Here is a 25,668-nt window from a genome sequence, read left to right on the forward strand (position 1 = left end):
ACCTCGCCCACCCATCATAGATATTAAATTTGTTTGGATTAGTAACGAGCTAAAACTTAGTAATTTTATCAGTCATGGACTAAAAACCAGTAACTATTTAGATGAAACATAAACTGATTAAATGTAGGTAAATCACGGGCTCGGCATAGCTAGGTGAGTTGAGGCGTTCGACCTGTAATCTGAGGGTGTAGGGTTCGAATTCCGGTCGCACCGTACATATTGGCCCTTTCAGTTGTAAGAGCGTTATAATGTCTCGGTCAGTTCCACTATTTGTTGGTAAAAGAGTAGCCAAGAGTTGGCGGTGGGTGGTGATGAACAGCTGCCTTCCCTCTAATCTTACTCTGCTAAATTAGGAACGGCTAGCGCAGATAGCCCTCGTGTAGCCTTGCGCGAAATTCAAAGTAAACAAACCAAGCCTATTGGTCGAATTGTGCGCCCAATAGACTGAGGTTGAAAATGTTGAATCGACTGTCACTCAGGTAGTCTTGAAATTCGGATGTTAGTGTAGGAGATGTGTATGCTTATCGTCTTACCGTGTGCAATGACGGTAGAAGTAGTGTTGGTATTGTAAATTAATGTTACAGTGAACACATGTACTGTCGAGTGCGTTTGTTGATTTGCTTTTATGAGCAAAATTGCATAATGGGCTACCTGCGCTTCGCTTCATGCGTGGATCAAACCGTGAAATTTTAGCCTTAGCCTTCTAAACTCTCACGTTTGTTGTTAAGCCACTGTGAATGTTTTTGTATTGTTTTAAACAAATTCTTTCGCTGAATGTATATTTAAGAATACTCGCGACGTTTTAACCTTGAATGTTAGCCGAACAAGCCCTCAATATAAAAATTAAATCTACGGGGAGATGCTTCATATTACTAAGGTGCTTTGAGAAATGCAGTACGTACATTTATGTAAGTTAAGTGTGTATATACAATTGATAACATCGACTAATCTTACTATATGTTCGACATTGGGTTTTAGGTCGTTCAGGGTCTGGGAGGGTGGGGTACCTTTTCGACTTTTTCTTCCCTAAATCTTATCCTTGAAATACTTGTTTGTTTTGTTAAATTACTCGACAGCTACCTGCGCGAGCCGCCCCTGATTTAGAAGTGATAAACTAGAGGGGTGCAGCTGATTGACATCACCTACTGTCAGTTCTTTGGGTACTTTTTACCAACGCATACTGGGATAGACCGTTTGTGTAACGCCGCCGCAGCTGAAATAAGGAGCATATTCGACAGCGGGTTTCGATCTCTCAATCTAAAGATTGGAGTCGCACGTTCTAATCACAGGTCTAACTTAAAATGTATCCCATTAAACCATTTGATTACTAACCAATATCAGTTTGATTAGGTTTAATTTTATTTTATCAAATTGTTACACTATTATTCTTCGATTACTTTAAATTTTCTATACAATGTTAATTTTATCCGAGTACGAGATTAATAAATACTATGATTTTCACAGAGATTACAAATATCCTATAACCATATCTGGAAGTTCAACTACATGGACACCAATGGTAATAAAAATCACAGAATGTTTACTTTAGTGAATGAATACTTTGCGTTTTAAAGACGTTATAAATTATAATTAAAGTTCTACTTTGCTTACGAATTTAAAAATTACTAGTTAGAAGGAAAACATAAGTAGCTAATTGATGTAGATGTAATCAGATACTTTTTGGCTTATCAATGTATATGTAATGAGATACGTTTTAGGCTTAGCAATATATATGTACTGAGATACGTTTTAGGCTTAGCAATGTATATGTAATGAGGAACTTTTTAGGCTTATCGATGTATATACTACATGGCCAAATGTGTGTAAATACCCCTTCTAATTAGTGGGTTCGGTTATTTCAACCACACCCATTGCTAACACGCGCATAAAATCAAGCATACCATGCAATTTCCATAGACAAACATTGACAGTAGAATGGATCGTACTAAAGAGCTCAGTGACGTTCAACGTGACACTGTCATTGGATGCCACCTTGACAACAAGTCAGTTATTCAAATTTCTTCCTTGCTAGAGCTGCCTCGCTCAACTGTAAGTGAAGTGGAAACGTCTCGGAGCAAGAACAGCTCAGCCTCGAGTCGGTAAGCCACACGATCTCACAGAACGGGATCGCCTAGTGCTGAAGCATGTAGCGCGTAAAATTCGTCTGTCCACAGCTGCAATACTCACTACTGAGTTCCAAACCGCCTCTAGAAGCAACGTCAGCCCAAGAACTGTTCGTCGGGGGCTTCATGAAATGGGTTTTCATGGCCGAACAGCCGCACACAAGCCTAAGATCACCATACCAAGCGTTGGCTCGAGTGTTGTAAAGCACACTGCCATTGGACTCAGTAGCAGTAGAAATGCGTTTTCTGGAATGATGAATCACGTTTCACTGTCTGGAAGTCTGACGGACGAATTTGGGTTTGGCAGATGCCAGGAGGACACTACCTGACTGAATGCATAGTGCTAACCCAACTGTAAAGTTTTGTGGAGGAAGAATAATGGTCTGGGGCAGTTTTTCATGGTTTGTGCTAGGCTCTTGAGTTCCAGTGAAGAGAAATCTTAATGCTATATCATACAATGACATTCTAGAGAATTGTGTGCTTCCAACTTTGTGGCAACAGTTTGTGGAGGCCCTTTTTATTTCAGCATGACAATGCTTCCATGCACAAAGCGAATTCAGCAAAAAAGGTTTTCCGAGGTTGGTGTGAAAGAACTTGAGTGACCTGCACAGAGCTATGACCTCAAACCCATTGAACAACTTTGGGACGAATTGGAACGCCGACTGTGAGCAAGGCCTTCTCGCCCGACATCAGTGGCCGACCTCTTTAATGGTCTTGTGGCTGAATGAGAATGAATCTCCGTAGCCATGTTCCAAAATCTAGTGAAAATCCTTCCCAGAAGAGTGGAGGCTGTTATAGCAGCAAAGGGGGGGGACAAAATCCTTATTAATGCGCATGGTTTTGGAATGAGATGTTGAACACGCACATATGGGTGTGATGATCGGGTGTCCACATATTTTTGGCCATGTAGTGTATCTGTAATCAGAATAATTTTTAGGCTCATCGATGCATATGTAATCAAAGTACATTTTACGGTAATATGATTTATATGAAATTTGAATACTTTTAATTTTTTAAAGTGACCAGTGGAGTTAAGGAAGCACAATAAGTGTATGTGCAGATTTTGTTATGTTTGTTTAGATAAAGTCGCTAAACATCAGTATAACAAACATCAGAAGACGTAGTATTGTTAGAAAAATATCAAGGTCAGTAAGTTGTACTTTATCAATAAGAAGAGTAAAATAAGAACAAAAAGAAAGAAATGGAAATGAATAATTAGAACAATAATAGGAACACTGTTGTCAGATTGCTTACTAGATAGTTGAAGGATAACAGTGGATTGGTTGCAGAACAACAAAGATGTTGACATCTTAAAATATCTTTATTGCTAACAAGCAAAAGTAGCCAGCTTCAGACGTGTTATTAGGCTTATACATTCTAGATAAATACGAGGGCTATTAAAAAAATACGCGGACTGACGTCATAAAACAAAATGTACTTTATTTAGAAGTTACAGGTCTGGGACCCCTTCAAAATACTCTCCTCCCCAACGCACACACTTATCCCAACGGTGTTTCCACTTGTTGAAACAGTCCTGGTACGCTTTTTTTGTAACGTTCTCCAGCTTCTTCGTCGCATTTGCCTTAATCTCGGGAATCGTCTCAAATCTTCTTCCTTTCAAGGGTCTTTTGAGTTTGGGGAACAAGAAAAAATCGCAAGGAGCAAGGTCAGGTGAGTAGGGGGGTGGGGAAGAACAGTGATCGAGTGTTTGGCCAAAACCTCACGAGTTCTGAGGCACAAATTTCGCAGCAACGCGGTGCATCTTCAATTTTTCGGTCAAAATCTCGTAACAAGATCCAGCTGATACCCCACACTCTTCAGCAAGCTCCCTGACAGTCAGACGTCGATTTGCCCGCACCAGGGTGTTGATTTTTTTCGACGTGTGGGTCGTCAGTTGACGTGGAAGGACGTCCAGGACGCTCATCATCTTCAATGGACAGTCGACCATCATTAAAACGTTCATGCCACTTGAAACATGCCGTACGCTTCATAGCAACATCACCGTAAGCCGTGTTAAGCATAGCAAAAGTTTCAGTCGCAGATTTTTCAAGTTTAACACAACATTTCAAAGCAAGTCGTTGCTCCTTCAGGTCATTCATTCTGAAATCCGCCAAACGAAAAAATCGCACTTCACTTAAAACCGCGTAGCTAATACACAAATGAAGATATCTGCAATCGGGAAATGGCGTCGTAATCAGCTAATCTGTGCGAACCGAGCGACACCAAGCGGATTTCCCTGGAACCAACTGGGGCCGCGCAATTCAAACAGTCCGCGTATTTTTTGAACAGACCTCGTATGTCAATGTGTGCACTATGAACCTATTTTACCAAGAAAGACAAATCAATTAAAAGAATAAAAACGAAAAATACAAGTTTTTTAGTGTTTCTAAATGAAGGCTTTTTAGCAAAGTTAATGTATTAATCACTATTTTAAAAATGATATTTTATGTGGAAGTTGTATTTAACAACGTGTTAAATATTTGTCCTTTCAAAATATAGATTAATACGATACTCATTCTGTGAGAAAACTTAAAATATTGATAAATAGATTCTTTATTTTATGGTATAAACTGTTAAAATATAGATAAATATATTTCTCATTCTATGAAAGAATTTAAAATATTGATAAATGCATTCTTTATTCTATGGTAGAATGTTATATATAGATTGATATGTTATTCGTTCTATGAAAAAACTGTTAAAATATAGATTAACAATCTTTATTCTATAATGGAAACAGTATTTGTCGTTTAAATCAAAATTAATGGAATATCACCTGAAACAAATTCTCTGCGAGATATTGACTGCATATTCCAAATTTTTATTTCAAGAAACATTATTAATGCTAGTTAAATTACGTAGTTTATAGGTTTTAATGACACTACTTTTGTACTGCAGTAATATGTTAGATACTTATCCTATTAATGTTGCATATAAGATTAAAAGTTACAAATCACTTATTGTTTAGAAGCGTCCCAGAGGGAAATAACATAGAAGTAAATATAGGTCGTGGCTAATTATTTGCAAATTGAGTATAATATTTCTTGGATATTATTGTTTTTGTACTTATGAACTAATTATTTGTGTATTATTTTCTTCCAATATAGATAATGAGTAATTCAGGGTAAGTGTGTTCTACAGTTTATACAAAACAAAATTTATTTAAAATAATTATCTGTGTTTACTAGTGGTGTAAAAGATATCCAGATAAATGCATGAAGTTCAATTCGAGATAACTGCCATTTTAAGATTCTAAAAACGAATTTACAGAAGAGAAACGTTTTTATTTAATGAAAAATTAATTCGGAAATGTAATTGTTGAATAATATAATTTTATAAACCGTACTTATGCACTGATGTTAACATGTCTTTGTTTGATTTACTATGTATCCAAGAATTTTAACAATAAAATAATTCACTTTTAACGAAAATTTTCTCGAGATCTTTCGCGGCGTGTAGAACAGAATTATGGGTATTCTTAGTAATTTTTATATAAACACGAGTAAACAAAACATCAACGAAATACAACACGTAGTAAGGCTCTAACGGTTTTTGCGTTTTTTGAAGGACACATGTGTAAAAATATATGGTGTGAAACTGACCACGCCCACCTAGAAACTAAGACATTGGCCCAGACATATAGAAATTAAAATAGGCCTTTCCACCTTTCGTAGAAAGTAAAACTCACATTGAAACACTTCACATAAACTAAAATTGACCTAGTCCACCCTTCATAGATATAAAATTTGTTTGAATCAGTAACGAGCTAAAACTTAGTTATTTTTATCAGTCATGGACTAAAAACTAGTAACTATTTAGAAAAAACATAAACTGATTAAATGTAGGTAAATCAGGTGAGTTAAGGCGTTCGACCTGTAATCTGAGGGTCGCGGGTTCGAATTTCGGTCGCACCAAACATATTCGCTCTTTCAGTTGTGGGGGCATTATAATGTGACGGTCAATCCAACTATTCGTTGGTAAAAGAGTAGCCCAAGAGGTGGCGGTGGGAGGTGATGACTAACTGCCTTCCCTCTAGTCTTAGAGACGGCTAGCGCAGATAGTCCTCATGTAGCTTTGCGCGAAATTCAAAACAGATAAAATAAACAAGTAAATCATTACCACCTAGTGTTTGATGCAATTTTTATTGAAATCCTAGGAAATAATGAAGGTTGAAATATTGAATACTAAATTAAGTTTGGAAAAGTGTAAACTCCAGTTATCCAATTCTCTGTTATTAGTTTGTGATAATTAAAAATGCATCAGAATGAAATATTATTTCGTTCCAAGCAATGTGTGCGAACTTCATTTAAAAATATAATTAAATTTAATTTTTAAGTATTGTTTTTGTACTACACCTGTCGGTAACTGTATAAACCCTTTTTCTAGAAACAAGTTTTGGAGAGTATTAGCAAGAGTATTTGTCTATATTCAAACTAAGAAAAGAATTGTCTACACCAGTAACCCCAAATACGAGGTATGTGTTTGATGCTACATTTCAAGGTCTTATTAGATGTAGAAATAAACTTCTTAATACATGAGTTATGGTACAAATTAACAGGGTAAAATCTTAAGAAATCATTTCTCTATTTTAATAAAGATGATTAACATTTAGAATTAACAATTACAGGGTAATCACAGTGTAACATTTATAAGCCACAATTAGAGATTAAACACAGTGCAACATTTAGAAGGAACGATTACAGGTTAATTAGAGTGTAACAATTACAGGTTAATTCTGTTTAGCATTTGGAAGCAACAACTACAGGTTAATCAGAGTGTAATGTTTAAAAGCAACAATTGGAGGTTAATTCTGTGTCGCATTTTGAAGCAACAATTACAGGTTAATCAGCGTGTAATGTTTAAAAGCAACAATTGCAGGTTAATTCTGTTTCGCATTTTGAAGCAACAATTACAGGTTAATCAGAGTGTAATGTTTAAAAGCAACAATTACAGGTTAACACAGTGTAACACTTATAAGCAACAATTACAGGTTAACACAGTGTAACATTTATAAGCTACAATTGTAGGTTAACCACAGTGTAACACTTGGAAACAACAATTACAGGTTAACCACAGTATAACATTTAGAAGGAACAATTACAGGTTAACACAGTGTAACACTTATAAGCAACAATTACAGGTTAACACAGTGTAACATTCAGAAGGAACAATTACAGGTTAATCAGAGTGTAACAATGACAGGTTAACTCGGTTTAGCATTTAGAAGTAACAATTACAGGTTAACTCAGTGTAACACTTGGAAGCAACAATTACAATTTAACCACAGTGTAACATTTAGAAGCAACAATTACAGGTCAACCACAGTGTAACTTTAAGAAGCATCATTTACAGATTATTATCTGTACTCTCAGGAGCTTTGTCTGTGAGAATTAACGCACTTCCTACTATGGAAGAATAATCAAATATCATATTTTTTTTTGTAATATTTGTTTGTATAATATGTGGTTTTGTTAAAAGTGGCTTGGTGAAAACATGTTTATGGTGTGTGGTTTCAAGTATTTTACCAAATTATGTTAATATACTCTGTTTCCAAGATTTATTTTCCCTCTAATACCAATGAAAAGCTCTAACCTTCACTTGTACATTCATGCTAGACCCAGAACGTGTTGAGCAATCTCGGAGGTCAACTTAGTCTGTGGCTGGGCATTTCCCTCACTTTTACCTTCAAAAGAACCTTGCAGCTTATGAAAGATATCTTTGTTAAGTTCTGGAAAGGAAAACGTTCATTGAAGGTCTCTCCAGATCCGTCATCAGGAGGTTCCAAGAACGTCTTCGTTGTCCAACAGACTGACGTTGTTCTCTTAACTAATACGCAATTAGGCCTAGCAGATATATATCATATTTAGTGAACCAGTTAGAATCTTCCTAAAACAGCTTGTTTATTTACTTGTTATTAGGCTACACAACAGGCTATTCGTATATCGAAACCTGAATTTTGGCGTCAAAATCCGTCAGACTTATGAATGATTCACTAGAGTGTGCTTTGAAAGTACAGAATTCAAATACTTTAAAGAAAAGACAAACTGAAAAGAAATAATAAATTATTTGTTCTGGTTTTAACAAGTTAAGAAAGACAAAACCTCGATAAAATACTCCCCCTTTCAAAAAGGTGAGTCATAATGTAAAACAATTAATTATTTTATTTCTATAGGTAACACAATTAAAACATAACCCAAGCTCAACACATCCATTAGAATCCAAGGGATTTTTTACATTACAGTTTGTTGAATACTTGGACGTATCTTTTAGAGATAAGTTTCTTAATAAATATTTGTTAATTGAAAGACAGAACATTAGGTAGTACTAAGGTCTACCTAATGACAGTAAATACAGAATATATCAATAAAGTCACAGTCTCAGCACTATTAGGTAGAACTAAAGTCCACATGATGACAGTAAATACAGAATATATCAATAAAGTCACATTCTCCGCATTATTAGGTAGTATTAAGGTCCACATGATGACAGTAAATACAGAATATATCAATAAAGTCACAGTCTCAGCATTATTAGTTAGGACTAAGGTTCACATGATGACAATAAATACAGAATATATCAATAAAGCCACATTTTCAGCATAATTAGGAAGTACTAAGGTGTACTTGAAAACAGTAATTTCAGTATATATTAAAGTCACATTCTCTGAATTGCTAGTTGCTACTAAGATCTCCATGATGACAGTGAATTCAATATATATCACTAAAGCCACATTATGGTCAGCTTTACGAAGTACTAAGGTTTACCTGATGACAGTAAATTCATTATTTATTATTAAAGTGACATTCTCAGCATCATTATCTGGTTCTAAGGTCTACCTGATGACATTAAATTCAGGCCTAATATATCAATAAAGCAATATTCTCAGAAACATTAAATCATAGTTAGGACTACCTGATGACAGTAAATTCAGTCAGTATATATCAATAATGCCACATTCTCGGCATCATTAAGTAGTATTAAGGTCTATCTAATGATAATAAATTCTATATGTATCAATAAAAACACAGTCTCTTCGGTATTATGTAGTACTAAGGTCTGCATGGTAATAAATTCACTATATACCTATAAAGCCATATTCTCAAGATCGTTAGGTAGTTGTAATGTAAGGTCACTTGGAATTCTTTTCCTTGAACATTACTTGTCCCTCAACAGGATTCGTACTTGTTTATGTGGTTTTCAAGTAACTGTGGCAAGTTTGCTGCACTATTTATTTTCTCGCAATGTTATAGTGGCCGCACTCTTCGAAAAATCAGGTGAAGAAAGGTAGTTTTGCTTTTAGATCCGATATATGTGCGTTTTATATAATGTATATACGTACGTGTTCTTATAGGAAAATCAGATCGGGCTATCTGCTGAGTCTACCGAGAGGAATCGAACTCTTGATTTTAGCGTTTTTAATCTGTAGACTTACCGCTGTACCAGCGGGGTCCCGTTTTAAGTAAATACTATAACCTGGAGAATTTTTAACTTTACATTTATATACATATATATTGCTGTTTGGAAATTCGAATACTAAAAGTGATTGTAAGCAATATAAAAGCTAAGGAAATTTACATTAAATATAAGACTTTTCTGTACTGTGTGAAAACATGTTTATTGTGTGATATTTGTTAATGTTTAAAAGATATCTATACTTTGTGATAAAGAGAAACCTACTTGAAGTAAAATTGTATTTCAATACGGATGGTTTAGATATTAAAACTTTTACTAAAATGTAATAGAGATCAACGTTTCGACTATCTTAGGTCATCTTAAAATTTTAATACCCATAGCAGCTGTATTGATAATATAGGTATGTATATTGTTTGAAGACTTTTAAATGCGTGTATATTTTTCTTCTCAGAATGCTAACCCTAATACTGCAATAAAAAGCTGATTACCCTTGTTTTACGAGTGGTAATATAATTACTTATTGGTGTCAATGTGAAAATAAATGTTTGATACATTTTATAAACTTGAACAATTATTGAATTAAACGTTGTTCAAAGTCGTCAAATTGTTGAATTACACATTGTATAGAATCGTCAGATGTCAAATTCTTGATGACGAGAAACCTACTTAAAATAAACATGTATCTCAGAACTTCTGATATGGGTACTGGTAATGGTTTAAGTGTAGGGAATCCCGTGTCACCAGTTCTAGTCACCATTTTTGTGACAGATTGAATCTCAAGCTATCAATTCGGACTTACACCTACCACTATACTGGTACAGGTATGTTGATGATACAATTACTGGATTCACATATACAGAACACAAACTTAGTTTTTCAATCATGTTAACTCCATACACCCCAACATTAAGTTCACCTGGGAACAGGAAAAAAGTAATCAAATAATATTTCTTAACCTCAAAATCACTAGAACTGATGCACAATTCAAAACAGAAATCCACGGAAAAATCACCCATACTGTATTTCACATTTTCCCTGAAACTCAGCATATGAAACAAAACAATAACACAACATATTAAGAAAGCAACTAAACACAGCCACATAACTATGTTCACCCGATAAAATTAACGATGAAATCAACAAAATAAAACAACACTTCATCAACATCAACAAATTTCCTCAAAAAACCGTTGAAAATATTATACGCACACACCTAGACCAACAACAAACAAACAACAATAAATCCCAAGATACAACAGATTACAAAACCTTGTACTGCTGCATACCATATCTTCCCGACATCAGCGAAAAATAACCAACATCTGGAAAAAACTTAAAATACAATATTCCAGTAAAAACCAAATTTATTCAAAAATCAGATTCAAAGTTAAAGTCCTTACTGTATAAAAATTACACTAACAAACACAACACCAACATTGTTTATCAAATACAATGCAACAACTGTTACAACTTTTATATCGGAGAAGCAAGCAGAAAAATGGAAACTAGGTTCAAAAAACAACAGCAACAACAAAAAACACCTTTACACGTTTTTGAACATTGCAAATCAAATAAACCCAACATAACCATAAAAACATAAAAAGATATTAAGTCGGAAAACAAATATAAAGAAACGCAAAATCAAAGCAGCTCCACTTATACAACAACTAAACCCAAAATTAAACCAATATAAAGGAACGCCTTTTTCGTATACTAACATTCAACTGCAGCACCCCTACAATCTCGTACCTGTTTATACTCTCGTCTCTAAAACATGTGTCCGTCAACGGTCACATTCAAACTCTCTCTTTTTTTACCCTGAAGGTGATCTAGGAAGGTCAAAACGTTGTTCTCTCCTTATCAGTAAAAGTGTTAATACCCATACCAGCCGTTCTGAGATGCAAAATGTCAAATTGTTGAATTACACATTGTTTGAAATCGTGAAATACACACTGTTTAAGTTCATCAAAATGTCAAATTGTTGAAATACACATTGTTTGAAATCGTTAAAATGTTAAATTGTTGAATTACACATTGTTATTAATCAAAGTGTCAAGTTGTTGAATTACACATTGTTATTAATCAAAGTGTCACGTTGTTGAATTACACATTGTTTGAAATCGTCAAAATGTCAAATTGTTGAATTACACAAAGTTTGAAATCGTTAAAATGTTAAATTACAAGTGTTTAAAATAATCAAAATGTGAAATTGCTGAATTACACAGTTTAAAATTTTCAAAATATTAAAATGTTTCATTTCACATTGTTTAAAATAATCAAAATGTGAAATTGTTGAATTACACATTGTTTAAAATCATCAAAATGTCAAATAGAGCTACTTAGTACATATTTTAAAATCAACAAACATCTAATTATTGAATTACACATTGTCTAAAATGAAAATGTAAATTTTTGAATTACACTTCGTTTAAAATCGTCAAAATGTTAAATTGTTGAATGACACAAGCTTGTGAATTTAAACTTTATAAAAGTTGTTTTGGTTTTAATAATTGATTTTCCACACACGTGGATTTTGAAAATAATATTTATTTATTTTTCTGTCACATAAGGTTTTAATTTTTAGAAATCAGGAAGAGAAAAATATCTTAATTATGTGAAATTATTTTGCTTAACGGAATTAACTTTTCATTATTATGTTTGGGTTGTAGAACGGTCGGGCACGGCATGGCCAGGTGGGTTAAGGCGTTCGACTCGTAATCTGAGGGTCGCTGGCTCCAAACTCCGTCGCAAAAAACATGCTCGCCCTTTCAGCGGTGGGGGCGTTATAATGTGACGGTCAATCCTGCTATTCGTTGGTAAAAGAGTAGCCCGAGAGTTGGCGGTGGGGGTGATGACTAGCTGCCTTCCCTCTCGTCTTACACTGCTAAATTAGGGATGGCTAGCATAGATAGCCCTCGTGTAGCTTTGCGCGAATTTAAAAAACAAAAACAAATCAAACTAGAACGGTCGATAAAACACTTATGTCACGACTGATCTATAAAAATCTTTAGCCAGTGGTTGTCAACATTTTGAACATAACAAAATGTGATCCAATTTCAATAAAAATGTTTTACTTATGTGAAAGTTTTGTGAAAAATCTGTACGTGATGCAAAAAATGGATATCATTTTCAAATCTAGCGTACAGGAATTACTGTAGAACATGTACACATTTCAAGACAATAAAATCATCGCAGGCCTGTGTTATTTATTGTTTAACCACATGAGGTTCTCGAATATTAACTTAATTTTTCACATGTGGCTCAACTTAAATTACGAAACAATATCAAGTAAACATCATGAGATGTACTTCATGGATTGACTTGAGTTTTAAATTATTTTAGTATTCGCAATTTAGTACTTTCATATTTCTATAACTTGGACAAAGTTCTGTTTAAGAATCTGAATTGGTGTGTTTCGAACTTGGGAGTAGGTCTCACGTTCTCTTCTGGTGAACATAAGATAAAACTTAAATTTCGGATGCAAAGGTTTCAAAACAGTGTACTATGTATTCATGGCGAAAATACTTAACAAAGGTTGGATTGTGTCTTTGTGTTTTCGGGACACAACACTATAAATATTGAAGGCAGTTTAAGAAAAAACAAGAGGGGACGTTATGAAAATTGTTTAAGTCAATCTAACTAGTTTCAGGAACTCCAGTTTGTACTGAGTTGTTGAATCATGTTAGGTTATCTTAAATGATAATGATATATGCAGTATAATGTTGTCACGTTTTTATTTAACAATTATTTAAATACAAAGCAAATTATTAACATGTCAGTATCGAAATGGGCAAGATATTAATTATTTAATAAAACATAAAAAAACACGTAGTTCAAGAGGTCAAACTGTCGGCCTTAGTGGAAAATTTTCTTTTGTTTTATCAATTATTTAATATTTTGTACGATATTATGTTGATGGGCTATTAATGCGTTTTTTTTTTACGAATTTGCACAAAGTATTTATTCTTTAATTGTTACCAGCTCTTCCGTGTCTGCAGAGAAGGGATGGGGTAAATTTCATCAAACTCTCGTCACAAAACTGTTTTATTATTATAAACCCTCATTCATTGAAACGTCTCCCATAGCTGACATTCTACAGTGATGTTTGTGAGGAATTTCAATACAGAGCGTATTGTCATAACTGTAATATTTTGTGTTTTCTCTGTGTTGTTTTATGTTTTCATAAGTGTAATTTTGGAACAGAAATGTTACTCACCAAACGTCGCTCGAGTTATAACACATTTTGATTCCCTCATCTTAAGAACTGATTACATTACAGAGTTGAGTAGATTTTAACATATAGAACATAACATGAAACACAAATATTTCTTCTGGATATTTTTCCTACTTTAAATGTAAGACCGTGGCTTGTATATTTTTTTTTTTTAATTTCACGCAAAGCAACACGAGGATTATCTGTGCTGTCTCCCCCTAATTTAGGCAACAAATTTGGAGGATTGACCCATCGCTGAAAGGGCGCCCATGTTTGGTGTGACAGAGATACGAACCTACGACCAGCAGGTTACAATTCAAGCGCTTTAACCACCTGGCTATGCGCTTGGCACATTTAACGACTTAATTGAGAAAAAACATATTGTTCGCTTCGCTTCTTCTTTATGGGTATTTGGGTATGTTAATTTTTGAATACCCAGGAGGGTCAGGTGCACAAGACCTTTTCCTCCATCCCGAACTTTCGTGTAGTCTAATAGTTAGAATTTGTTGTTGTGTAGATTTGGGGCCAGAGTATCCCACAGTACTCAGGCCCTTTTCAGGGCAATGTCCATGTATTGTCTTGATTTGCCCTCTTTTTATCCATTATTTTAAATTTTTTTTTTTAATTTTCAAAAAATGAGTGGTGATGATGATGTTTCATCATGAGAATATGTAGGAAAGTTAGGTGTAGTTTGATCTTTAACTCCAGTTCTGTTAGAAACTTTCACCATTTTCCAGATATGTATTTTTAAGGGACAAGAAGTTTTGCTTATGTTGGGAGTTTACATCTACAATCTATGTTGCTAGTGATAGGACAAATATCATTTCAGGTTATATCAACAGAAATATTGAATATAAATATTGCATATCAGTTCAGTCATTCAGAATATCATTAGATGTCACAAAACTTTATCACTTTATTTGATGCTGTAGTTTATAAGTTATATAAACTTATACTAACACTGCACTTAAAACTGTAAAGTATGAAGTCTGAACTGTTTGTTAAAAGACATGTCAACAACTTACTGTTTTTTTAAATGTTACAACTCTAATTTTAACAATGTGTGTGGAATCTTCAGCTAAAGACAAAATATATGTGTTTGTGTGTGTATATTTATTATAAACAAGTGAAGTAAACCTTTATTAAATAATTTTGATCCCCAGTCATCACCAGTAGTGTGTTTTCATTAAACTACTAAATCTTGAAGATTCACATATTATGGTTGCTAGTCACTGCTTTTAGGTATATTTCACTCTAGAAACCAGACAGTATCATCATCCCACTTGGATAGAAAAGGTAGATAACTAAAAGTTCAAAGCAATATCCATATAAACATGGGAAGTAGATCACTGGCTTTTGTTGTGTATTGTGGCAAATAAATACTCAGTTGCTTTCCTCTGTGTCAAATACCATGTCTAGCAAGCTGTCTATTGTTAAATTTTACTCATCTATAAAGTTCTGTTCTGAAAAATAGGTTGCCTGTCAGGTTTTATACTGTTAATTGTTTTCATAATTGACAGACCTTCATAATTAACAATTGGTTGTGAAAAACAGTTTGTTTACCAGGGTATTTGCTGTTGTGCTTTTATACATACTTTCGACACTTGCACTGGTGTATTGTTTGCTCATGGGTGTTTTGCTGTTGGATTTTATGTTTTTGATAGTTACTTGCTGTGTTCAACAGTATGGTCCTACATTTTACACATGCTGTTGACATTTGTTATGTCAAGTAGTCTATCAGTCTTGTTTCTTGTTAGGTGTTACATTGTTGCCAGGTATTTACTGTACCAAGTGGTTTATTTATTGAGCTGTTGAATTTTATCTAACAATTAGACACTTGCTGTACCATGTAGTTTGCCTATCAGCCTGTTTGATGTTAGATTTTATTTACATGCTAGATATTTACTGTGCTAAGTAGGTTGTTTACGGGACTGTTTGCTTCTGGGTGTCACATGTTCTTTAGGTATTTGCTCTGCTAGGTAATTAATCAATTGGTTTGATAGATTTTATACGTTAAGTCGGTATGTTTGCTTAATCAAACAGTTTACCTACCAGGCTATTTGCTGTTCAATTTTACATGTTTGGTAGATATTTGCTGTGTAAAATAGTTTATTTCTACCAAGCTATTTGCTATTAAATTTTTATATACCCAGCAGATCTATGTGGTTGATCGAGCAGTTTTTTTCTAACCTTTAAAAGCTAATTATGAATAGTGATTTGTACATCTTTCTCTAGTGACATGTTTATAGCCACAGCATAGTGACTGATAGGAGAATTTTGAGTTTTTTATTTGTTTTGTCAAGTACAAAATTTCAGCTTGTAGCTCCAGCATCTGTTGTTCAATATGAGATCTAAATATACTTTTGGTTTCAAGAGGACAAACCTTTTCAATTGATATATTATATATTTGACCATGTCCAAGGTCATGTAGATTAATTTATTCTAATCCTGCATGATGGGTAATAAAATTGAACTTGAGTATACATGTGTTCCATGCTTGATATTACTGGTGCACAAAAATATAGCTAACAGAAATGGAAAAAAATGGTTTCTTAGATTAATTTACTCTAATCCTGCCTAAAGAAATGTCATGTGCCATGGCTGTTGAGGATGCCCTCTTGTTATTGGTTACCAAAGATTACTTATTTGTAGCAAAATGTAATATTTAATGTAAGAACCTTCATAAGATGTTTATTGAAAACATTCATCTTGTATTTAATGTACTTTCAACTATTAATTTACTTTGTTTAGGACATGTGGAGATGACAAGCATTATCAAAGTATTTTCTTATGTGGACTGTATTCAGTGGACTAAAGAAGTTATGTAACTTGCCACTTGCAAACACAACAAGATTGGTCTTTTATGTTAATTCTAATTTTTTTGTTATATTTTTGATATATTTCAAAAACTGTATTTTTGACTTCACTGGAAGCTAGTGAACCTTATTGATTTTAATTGGTGACTGTATTGTTCATTCACTTATATGAACATAACTTCAATGTCTTTGTAAAATGTTTTTTAAACAGCTGCTACACAAATTACTATATGTACATAATGAATACATTTTATATATTGAGTGGGACAAATACTATCTCTTTGTGTTATATTTGACACATTAGATAATGTTTTTAACTGAACTAATTCTTTTAACATAGTGATCTAACATAGGGTCCTTAGCCTAACTATTTTTACATGCATGAAGACTGACTGATGGTTAGTTATTACAAAGAGACATGTAAAACAACCTAGTAAATTGCTGTTACATAGTGATTTTCATCATACAGTGTTATAAATAATAAGTTCATCATACATAATCAGTTACATATTTCAAAATAAGAAATAGATGTGTTTGAACATTAACATTTTGTATAATTATTCACTGTGTGTTGAAACAAGTCACCCAAGCACCCAGAACTGTAACTTTATGAGATATCTAAAGAATTGTTAAAATCATTTTATGTGTTTAGTTTAAAAATGGTTTCTTAAGTTTCTTATGTTTTAAAAATCCTGAATAAACTGATGAATATTCTTCACCACAGAACAGTTTAGGTTTTAGTAATAGAACTGTAATCTAATGTAACAATAAATTTCTTACAATCAATAAGGTGTAATGTATAAACTAACATTGAAACTTAAAACATGTATTTAAATATTTAATATAACTACTTTTAATTCTAAGTTTACTAAACATATCTTTACAGAAATAGGTACATTTTTAGTAAACATATTGTATACAAAAGAAATTTAGAATTTTTAAGAAAGTATTTCTTATAAATATTTGTCTTTAAATTTGGTCAACCTCATGCACATTTTAATTAGACTGAGTACATAACTTCTGGAACCTTCTAGATTATTATAAAAGATATTTATGTCTAAACCTATATTTTATCTGCTGTTTTCTCAACCATAATACCATATGAACTTGGTTCCTTTGACCAACTTTGTAACCACCACAAAAAATGAAATAAGTTAAAGTTACCCTTTTTTTCTTCTTGAATGACTACAGATTTTTGTAGAAGATTATAATCAGGCTTGTATAGTTAACACCCCTTATCATTGAATTTTATCATTTTATCGTTCTTTGAACTGTTTCGCTACTAACCCTGCTTAACAAAATGAGAAACCACTTAGCAAAGACATGACTCAAGCTCAGGTAAACTATTGACATACATAATTCAAGCACAGCTCTTTTGCTTATCCTGGTGAGAAATGGTTTTATTTTTTTTTCTATTGAATTCTTGTTTTCTTACATGGTTTGCAATGCTCCAGTTTTAGTGCTTACATGTGGGCCATGTACTTTTGTTTTTTGGCATTTGAAGGTTGATAAAAAGTTTCTTATAATTTTGGCATGATTGTGGATAGCACTTTACTGAATTTCAAATATTCAACTTTAGAACACAAAATATCAACATACACAAATAATACAATATCCTGTAACTATTATAATTTAACAGTCCTTTGAAATAAACTATAAGTGCTTTAAAATAATGTACAAACCATGTTTAAGGTGAATGCAGTGATATCATCTGTGACTCTGTAGACTGAACAATTCAAAAGCTATCACCACAATGAGATAACATTACACACTATGCAGTAAATTTAAACTTTCTGTTTATGTTGTTAATAATGTTGTAGCAAACATTATTTTTGTGAAAGACAGGATATGATTTATATTTCTGTATATCAAAATGACTGGAAGCTGTAAGATTGTCTCAATAATATATTTAGCAGACATTTTTAATTTATATTAAACATAAGGAGCTCAGATAAGGCTTGAGAATGTGTAAATGACCAATTTTGATCAAACCAATGTCATGTGATACATAGAAGGAAAAGTTAAGTGTTTATTTAAATACTTCCTTTTGAAATTGAGAAATTAAATATTCTGTAATATTAAAATTTAACTTATTAACTAATGTTTTGACATAAATTGATGATAATGTTTTCAATTAAATTTTAAATGTAACTCATGATAACCTCATGATATGTGAAATCCACCTTTACACATAGGCTTAAAAAACTGTTATAAATATATTATTATTATTTTACGTATTAAGAGGAGTGTTACAAATACACACATTTAACTAAAAATAGTCATTTTAAATAATGAGTAGGACTGTAACTTTCATGTAACAACCTAGCTATAGTCTATCTCAGTTTATATTATGTACATCAAGTCTAAATTCAGTGTAAAAACTAAATTCAAGAGTATTAATCATGCCTTGTAGATTGAAGTTAAAATTTAGGCTATATCTTGATGTTTGTTTGACATAAAAGGCAATCAAAATAAAACTTATCACTTTAATATTATTGTTATTTTGTATCATGTCGGTCAACTTGTACTTTTCACAGCCCTTTACAGTGTTATGTGTTCAAAATTTGGATAATTTATGGTATTATCAATGGATATAAAAAGTGTGATGTCAAAACATAGTTAGTAAATGAAATATGAACAATATACAAGTTTTAAGTTCTTATTCTCATAAAGAAATATTTAAAAAAATAAAGAAATATTACTTTTAGTATCTACTTTTATTTTGTGTATCACAGTTCTTTTGTTAGTTTGTAATAACCACCAAAGAACTTTGAATTTTAATAGAATTGATTGTAGCATATCTACATCTCTCAAATCAGAAACAGAATACATCTGAACTTTCAAACGTTCCACATAGAAATATTAAAGGTAGTAAATGAATAGGAAGAGTGGTTTTATTATGGCTTAAGATTTCTACCTTTATATAAAGTAGTTGTGACAGTTTTTCTTGTATTTCTGATAAAGTTCAATTAAACTTTCTTATTTTTCACAGGATATTTTTACACATTTACAGTTATCATAGTAATTATCACATCATCCTGAATATTTAAAATACATTGATTTCAATATTAAAGAAAGAGACCCAGTAGGAATCTTGTGTGTTTATTAATGAACACAAGCTGACAATTGTCTTGTTTAATTGTATATTGCAGGTAGTTGTATCTGTTGTGAGAATATATTATTATCTTGTAATGTTTTACATTTATTATTTACCCTTGAAACATGTTACTGGAGTGATTACATTAAACATTTGTAAACACATGAATATTTCAAATTTTGTTAAACGTTATAGATCCAAACTCTGAGAAATTGTTATTCAGGACAGAGACAGATTCAAGATATTGTAAGGTTACAACTAGATCTTTACTGGCACTGGTGATAAATCTGTAGTATCTCATTTGAGTTATGATAAGTGGTTTGAAATACTTTGTCCTTATTTCTGTTAATATTAAGGTGATTTATATGAAAATAACAGTTAATGATACACATTTAAAATTTATATTTACAAAAAAAATGATAAACTCTACACTTCATGTCTTCAGTTATTAATACCTTCACTTATACAGACGTAGCACTTGTATTTTTGCTCAACTTGAACATCAACAAAATAAAAAATCATCTAACAAGTAATTTAACTTCAAAACTATGAAAAACTAATTTTGTAACAATGTTATAAAAACTGCAGGTTTCACAAACAATATTAACTAATGAAAAACAAAATATCAAAGTGTAGACAAATTGTTAGTGCTTTAAAAAACCAAGCCTTGAAAATTTACTGTTTCAATGTTTAATTAAAGTTCATGTTCTATCTGTTTATAAATAGTTAGTTACAAGGGTAAATACTTATTCTTCACATGTACAACATGTTTATCTTTACCATGTATTTGTTCATTAAATCACATTATTTTCATAATATTAAGAAATAGAGAAGTGTGAAGGTGATGAAAACCTTCAGTACAATACTTCTACTCATGTAAAACTTTTCTTTATTATTACTGATCTGTATATGTTCAACATTGTTGCTTTCCACTATCCTCCATACTCTCACTTATGTTTATGTGTTTAACATGGTTGAGCTGTGCTGTATCATGTAAATAATCATGCAACAACCTTCTACTGATAGGAATGTGACACCCACTTATACAGGTAACACTTCCTGAATTATAGTCTGACTTCTCATTAATTTGTCACTCAAGTGTTTTGACTTATTTCTTGTCATGCTTTGAGTTTTTAAATTTTGCTAAACTTTGTTCACAGTTTTGAACTTAAATGTTTGGTATTTAACTTGCAACTTTCAAAGTCTAAAAACAGTTATGTGAGAGTTGAATTTACTTCATGAAATTCTTTGTTTACCAAGATTTTTCATCTTGAATTATATATTCATTTCATATTCAGTTATGAACTTACACTTTATTGTTATGACTTCTTCAACTGATACTGGTACCAGTTTTTTCCATCCACAGGTGACCTTTATTGAAAGAAGAACATTTGGTACTCAGTTACAGTGAAATAAAGTTATTCCTGCAGTGTGGGGGTTCTCCTGACTATCAGTCTTTCTTCCTTAATCTAGGAATGTTAGATAAGAGAATGAAGACATTACAGGCTTGTTACGTTTTGTACTTTCTTTTTTATATAACACACATCCTTTTCCTGAATAATGTGTGTCCTCTCCCATGCATCTAATCTTACACACCCATAGTTTGGTCTGCCATTGATATTCAAATTCTGTAGATTCTTCACAGTTGGGTTCTTTAATCCAAGTTTGGTTTCAGACATAGATATTTCATATGCAGAGTATTTCCATCTTTGTTTATCTTTAATCACCCACCTACGTTACTTCACATTTTCATTTTGTCTGATGCTATCTGTCGTTCTTCTGAGTGGTTTTTTAAATACTGTGGGCTCGATGAAGTCGTTTGAAGACACGTTAGCACAGTGGAGAATTACTTTTGGCTTTGGTATACAAAGGAAGGTGTTATTTTATTTACAGTTAGAAGTTAAGCTGTCATTATATTTGTGTTTGTTTAGATTGTGAAATAGATATTTTAAAACGTTATCGTTTAATTTCGAAAACTTTAAAAGACAGAAACGCAGGTGCTTGTGGTGTAGTGGTTATCACATCCGCCTCACACGCGGATGGGCCCAAGTTTTGATCCCTGGCAGGCACAGTTTTATTTCTTAAACCATTCGTATTCTTTGAATTCTGTTCGACAAAACGTGGAACGATATTTTCTTCATTATATCAGTGTCAGAGCGTGAGACGGCAGTGAGATATCACAGGATTTACCTAGTTTCCCCCCCTACACTTGTAACCACTTTCATAAATTTGATGTGCTGAAACGGCCTTCGTGTAATCATGTCACATTCGACGAAGAATCTGACCAGAAGTTTACGACTCCTCTTCGATAGAATGGTTTTATGATTGTTGTTTTTTTAACGCGTGAATAGTTTGAAACGTCGATTCACGCGATCTTATTTTAAATAACGTACTTACCTGGTTGTACAGGAAATATTTAGAGATCACGACTCCGTCAGGGTGTGTTGAAAACAACTATTTATTCTGTGAAAACTAATCACACTAGATGTTTCGTTCTTTAACCTATTGTTTTAAATTCCGGTCAGAACTATTGGATGGCTACATGTGCTATCATCTCAAACTTACCAGTGACGGAAAAGAGGAAAGGCAGTTCTTCAACATCATTCACCACAACATATTTGATGTACTTTATTTTTATCGAACGGTGGAATTGTCGATCACATCCTAACTTCTCCTACGTTTGATAATGCTCACTATTTGATTTGAATTGGAAATACATGACCCATAGATAGCGACTCAAATGTCCTATACACTATGTCTTGTCAGTCTAACGGAGAAAACAAGCGACCGCCTATAGACAACATTGCTTTCTTAAAAAACTCCATTTTCTGTTTTTTCCCCTTTTGATTCATTTCTTTATTTTTATAGAATTTCTTCACTTAGTAAACATGTTTTGCGATGCTTAATGTCTTCTTGTTATGATCGAATCTCCTGTTTTACGTACTTATTTAAAAATTGTATTTATTTCACAGTTTAGATAGGTAAGAAGAAATTACGATGCCATGACTACAGAATATTTATTATTCTGAAATGTTTCCTGCTTCTAGGTGGAGCTGGTTCATGTAAACGGTTTTTTTAAACAAGATTTATTTGTTTTGGTTGTGACATTTTCAACGAGAAGAACAATGTGTAATTTTAATTTTGCTTCTCCAGTCTATAGGACGTACAGGACAGGGATGGGGATCTCTTTGAAACTCGATCAAATGAAAGCCTCTGATTGGGTGAACCATGACTATTTATTTCAACTTCTGGCGCGAGTGGGTTTTAACTCGACTTTTGTTAATTGTGTTAAACTATGTTATACTGATATTTCTAGCTTTATAAGTTTAATGGCTTTCACACTGATAGGTTCTCCTTATCTCAGGGTATTCGTTATGGCTTTTTGTTCTCACTGTTGAACCGTTGAGAAATATGTTGATTCATCATGTTCAGATTATCGGTATTGGGGGTGATGGGTTCCTCAACACACCGTCCTTGTTTATAAACATATTAACGACACTACATTGACTTTACAAGATTCCGATTCCTTGCCATACGTTTTGGATGTTTGTAGTATTTTTGGTCTGGCTTCGGATGGTAGGATTAACTGGACAAAGAGTCAGTGTCTCTGGGTTGGGAGCTTGGCCTCTTCTGATGAGTATGTCCTAGGAGAGTTGAAAATCTCCCAGGATCCTATTCGGATTTTGGGTATTGTTTTTCATTCTCAATTCGATGTTATGCCCCGGTCGCTTAGGGGTAAATTTATCGTTGTGATACCTTGGTGGCGTCAGTTTTGTGGTATCCATTGCAAATCCTCCCATTGCCACAGCAGTTTGAGGCTCGGTTTCGTCAATGTGTCTTAGATTTGGTGTGGCGGGATGGTATTCACAAGGTTGCTTATTGGATCTTGACCAAGAATTTCTCTAGTGGGGGTATCAGTTTGGTAGATATTCACGTTCGTAAACTTGCTTTTCACTTGAAATTGCTGCAGAGATGTTTGGATAGTTCTGGTCCGTCGCGTTTGTGACAACTTCTTTTGGGGTTTTTCTCTTGCTATGGTGAACTAATATTGGGATTTCGGGCTCTTCAATGCCAGATTTTACCGAGGTATGTGAAGGTCTTACTAATGTTTATTCAGGAAATGTTTCGTGCATGGAAGGTACTATTTGGGGATAAAGGGCTTGACCCTGTTCCTCTTTCATCACATGTTTTCGACGAATCATTGTTTCTTAATCCTGTTCTTGTTGATGCTCGGTCCCACACGTTTTATTTTCCTGAGTTTATTAAAGCAGGATTGGTCCTTGTGCGACACTTATTGTACGAGGTGCTCCCAGGATTTCTCCCTGTGAAGGCGGTGGTTGAAATGTGTAATGATGTCGATATTTCGTTGAATGTCAATACCATTGTTTCACATCTCACTTCCTTGACGGATGCATTGCCTGAAGATTGGCTGGCGCTCACGTCTAGTCAGCGAGCTCCACTGTCCTCGTCACAGCGTGAAATAGACTTGTACTTTATGGACTCTTCTGATCAATGGGTCCATTTCAGGGGATAAACTCTGAAGCAATTGTTTTGTTATTTGAATTGTTGACTTGCTCATTATGTCTCTGCTCCATCCTTTTGAGAGAATATTGTTCCTCCAGACGATTGGACACTTATTCGCAAATCTACCTTTTCATCATTTATGGTTTTTGATGTCTGTACCGTGGATTATTTGTTATGGTTGCGAGCGGTGAATACTAATGTTAAGATGGTTCATATGGACAGGCATCCCACAGGGTTGTGCACCTTTTGTTTACTAACGCGGGAACCCATTGACCATCTGTTTTTCATGTGTCCTTCTGTCCAGCCCTTGTGGTCCTATGTGTATGCTTTACTGGAATTTTATTTTGGATACCCTATCTCCAACTGTGTTTGGAGTATATGCTAGTTAGTTGGATCTCATCCTCTCCTACCTGGCCGGTGTTTGAATATTATTCGCTTATTAACTAGTTTTGCACGGCTTGCTATCCAATCTGCTCGGTCTGTTCAGTTAGCATGCAATCGCAAGCTTTATTTAATTTCGCTCTATAAAGTGCGTTTACGCAAACATATTCATTTACATTATCATCGATGTGTGTTACATGACTCATTAAGTGTCTTTTATTCTTTGTATCACTATAACGGTAGGTTGGTTACAAAGGGGGTACACGGTATCTGCTATGTGATTTGTTATGATAAAATGTGTTCTTTCTTACAATTGAGTTTTCTTTTTTATCACAAGTGCAAGTTCCGTTGTTTTCTTTGTTCTATTAATGTTTTCTGGTGTATTTTGATTGGATACTTACCGCTAACTATTACTTCTTTTATATTTTCTAACACATTTTATACCTTTTATTGTAATTTTTAGCAAGTTGATATCTTGCAATGTTTTCTTTCGATATGCTAATTATTTAACTTGTGTTTTATTTCATGTACATTTGTTTATACCGTCTCTTTGAGGTAGGATGAATTAAGAAAAACAAAAACATCCGACTAATCAGTGATGTCGAGACAACCCACTTGTGGAGAGATATATATGCAAAAACGGCTCGTTTGGGTTGAGAAAACATTTTACGTAGAAGAGCGAACAACGTTTCGACCTTCTTCGGTCATCGTCAGGTTTTTACATGTATAATATTCACTAACACGCGGAAAGCCCCAGGTTCGATCCATGGCAGGCACATTCTTATTTTTTAAATCATTTGTTTCCTTTCAATTCAGTTGGTAAGAGCGAGATTCTGTTCATAATATCAGTGTCAAAGCGTGAGATGTCACACGATTTACCGAGTTTCCCCTATATTTGTAACCACCTTCAGAAATTCGTGTGACTGTAGTTTAATAAACCAAAAAAGGTTCATTAGCATTTAATACAATGCCTACACTACCTCGATATTTTGTGTGCTCTAAAGATATTCACGTGATTATGGTACGTTTGACGAAGTACCTGATATGTAGTTTTTAATCGTGTTTCGATAGAGAGGGTTTCTGAGCTATTTGTATTTAAAT

General features: G+C 33.4%; 1 protein-coding gene, 1 long non-coding RNA gene and 1 other non-coding gene across 8 annotated transcripts in view; 2 read left to right on the top strand and 1 right to left on the bottom strand.

The window, feature by feature from the left end:
• Positions 1-16,836, top strand: part of LOC143238109 (FMRFamide-activated amiloride-sensitive sodium channel-like) — a 39,188-nt gene extending 22,352 nt beyond the window's left edge. The window contains exons 11-14 of one of the 3 annotated variants that reach the window (XM_076478065.1): positions 1,465-1,519; positions 5,231-5,247; positions 6,510-6,597; positions 16,501-16,836. In XM_076478065.1, the coding sequence (XP_076334180.1) occupies positions 1,465-1,519; positions 5,231-5,247; positions 6,510-6,597; positions 16,501-16,515 (175 nt within the window). In that variant the 3' untranslated portion in view covers positions 16,516-16,836. Of the gene's footprint in view, positions 1-1,464; positions 1,520-5,230; positions 5,248-6,509; positions 6,598-7,738; positions 11,766-16,500 lie in introns of those variants that run through there. The other 2 variants (XM_076478064.1, XM_076478066.1) reach the window with 2 other exon arrangements.
• LOC143239736 (uncharacterized) overlaps positions 1-25,668 on the bottom strand; it is a 570,827-nt gene that overhangs the window by 459,107 nt on the left and 86,052 nt on the right. The window lies entirely within an intron of this gene.
• On the top strand, positions 21,660-21,733 carry TRNAV-CAC (transfer RNA valine (anticodon CAC)). Its single transcript has one exon. It is a non-coding gene; the product is annotated as a tRNA-Val (tRNA).

This window comes from Tachypleus tridentatus, chromosome 13 (genome assembly GCF_004210375.1).
Source record: "Tachypleus tridentatus isolate NWPU-2018 chromosome 13, ASM421037v1, whole genome shotgun sequence".
NCBI lineage: Eukaryota > Metazoa > Arthropoda > Merostomata > Xiphosura > Limulidae > Tachypleus > Tachypleus tridentatus.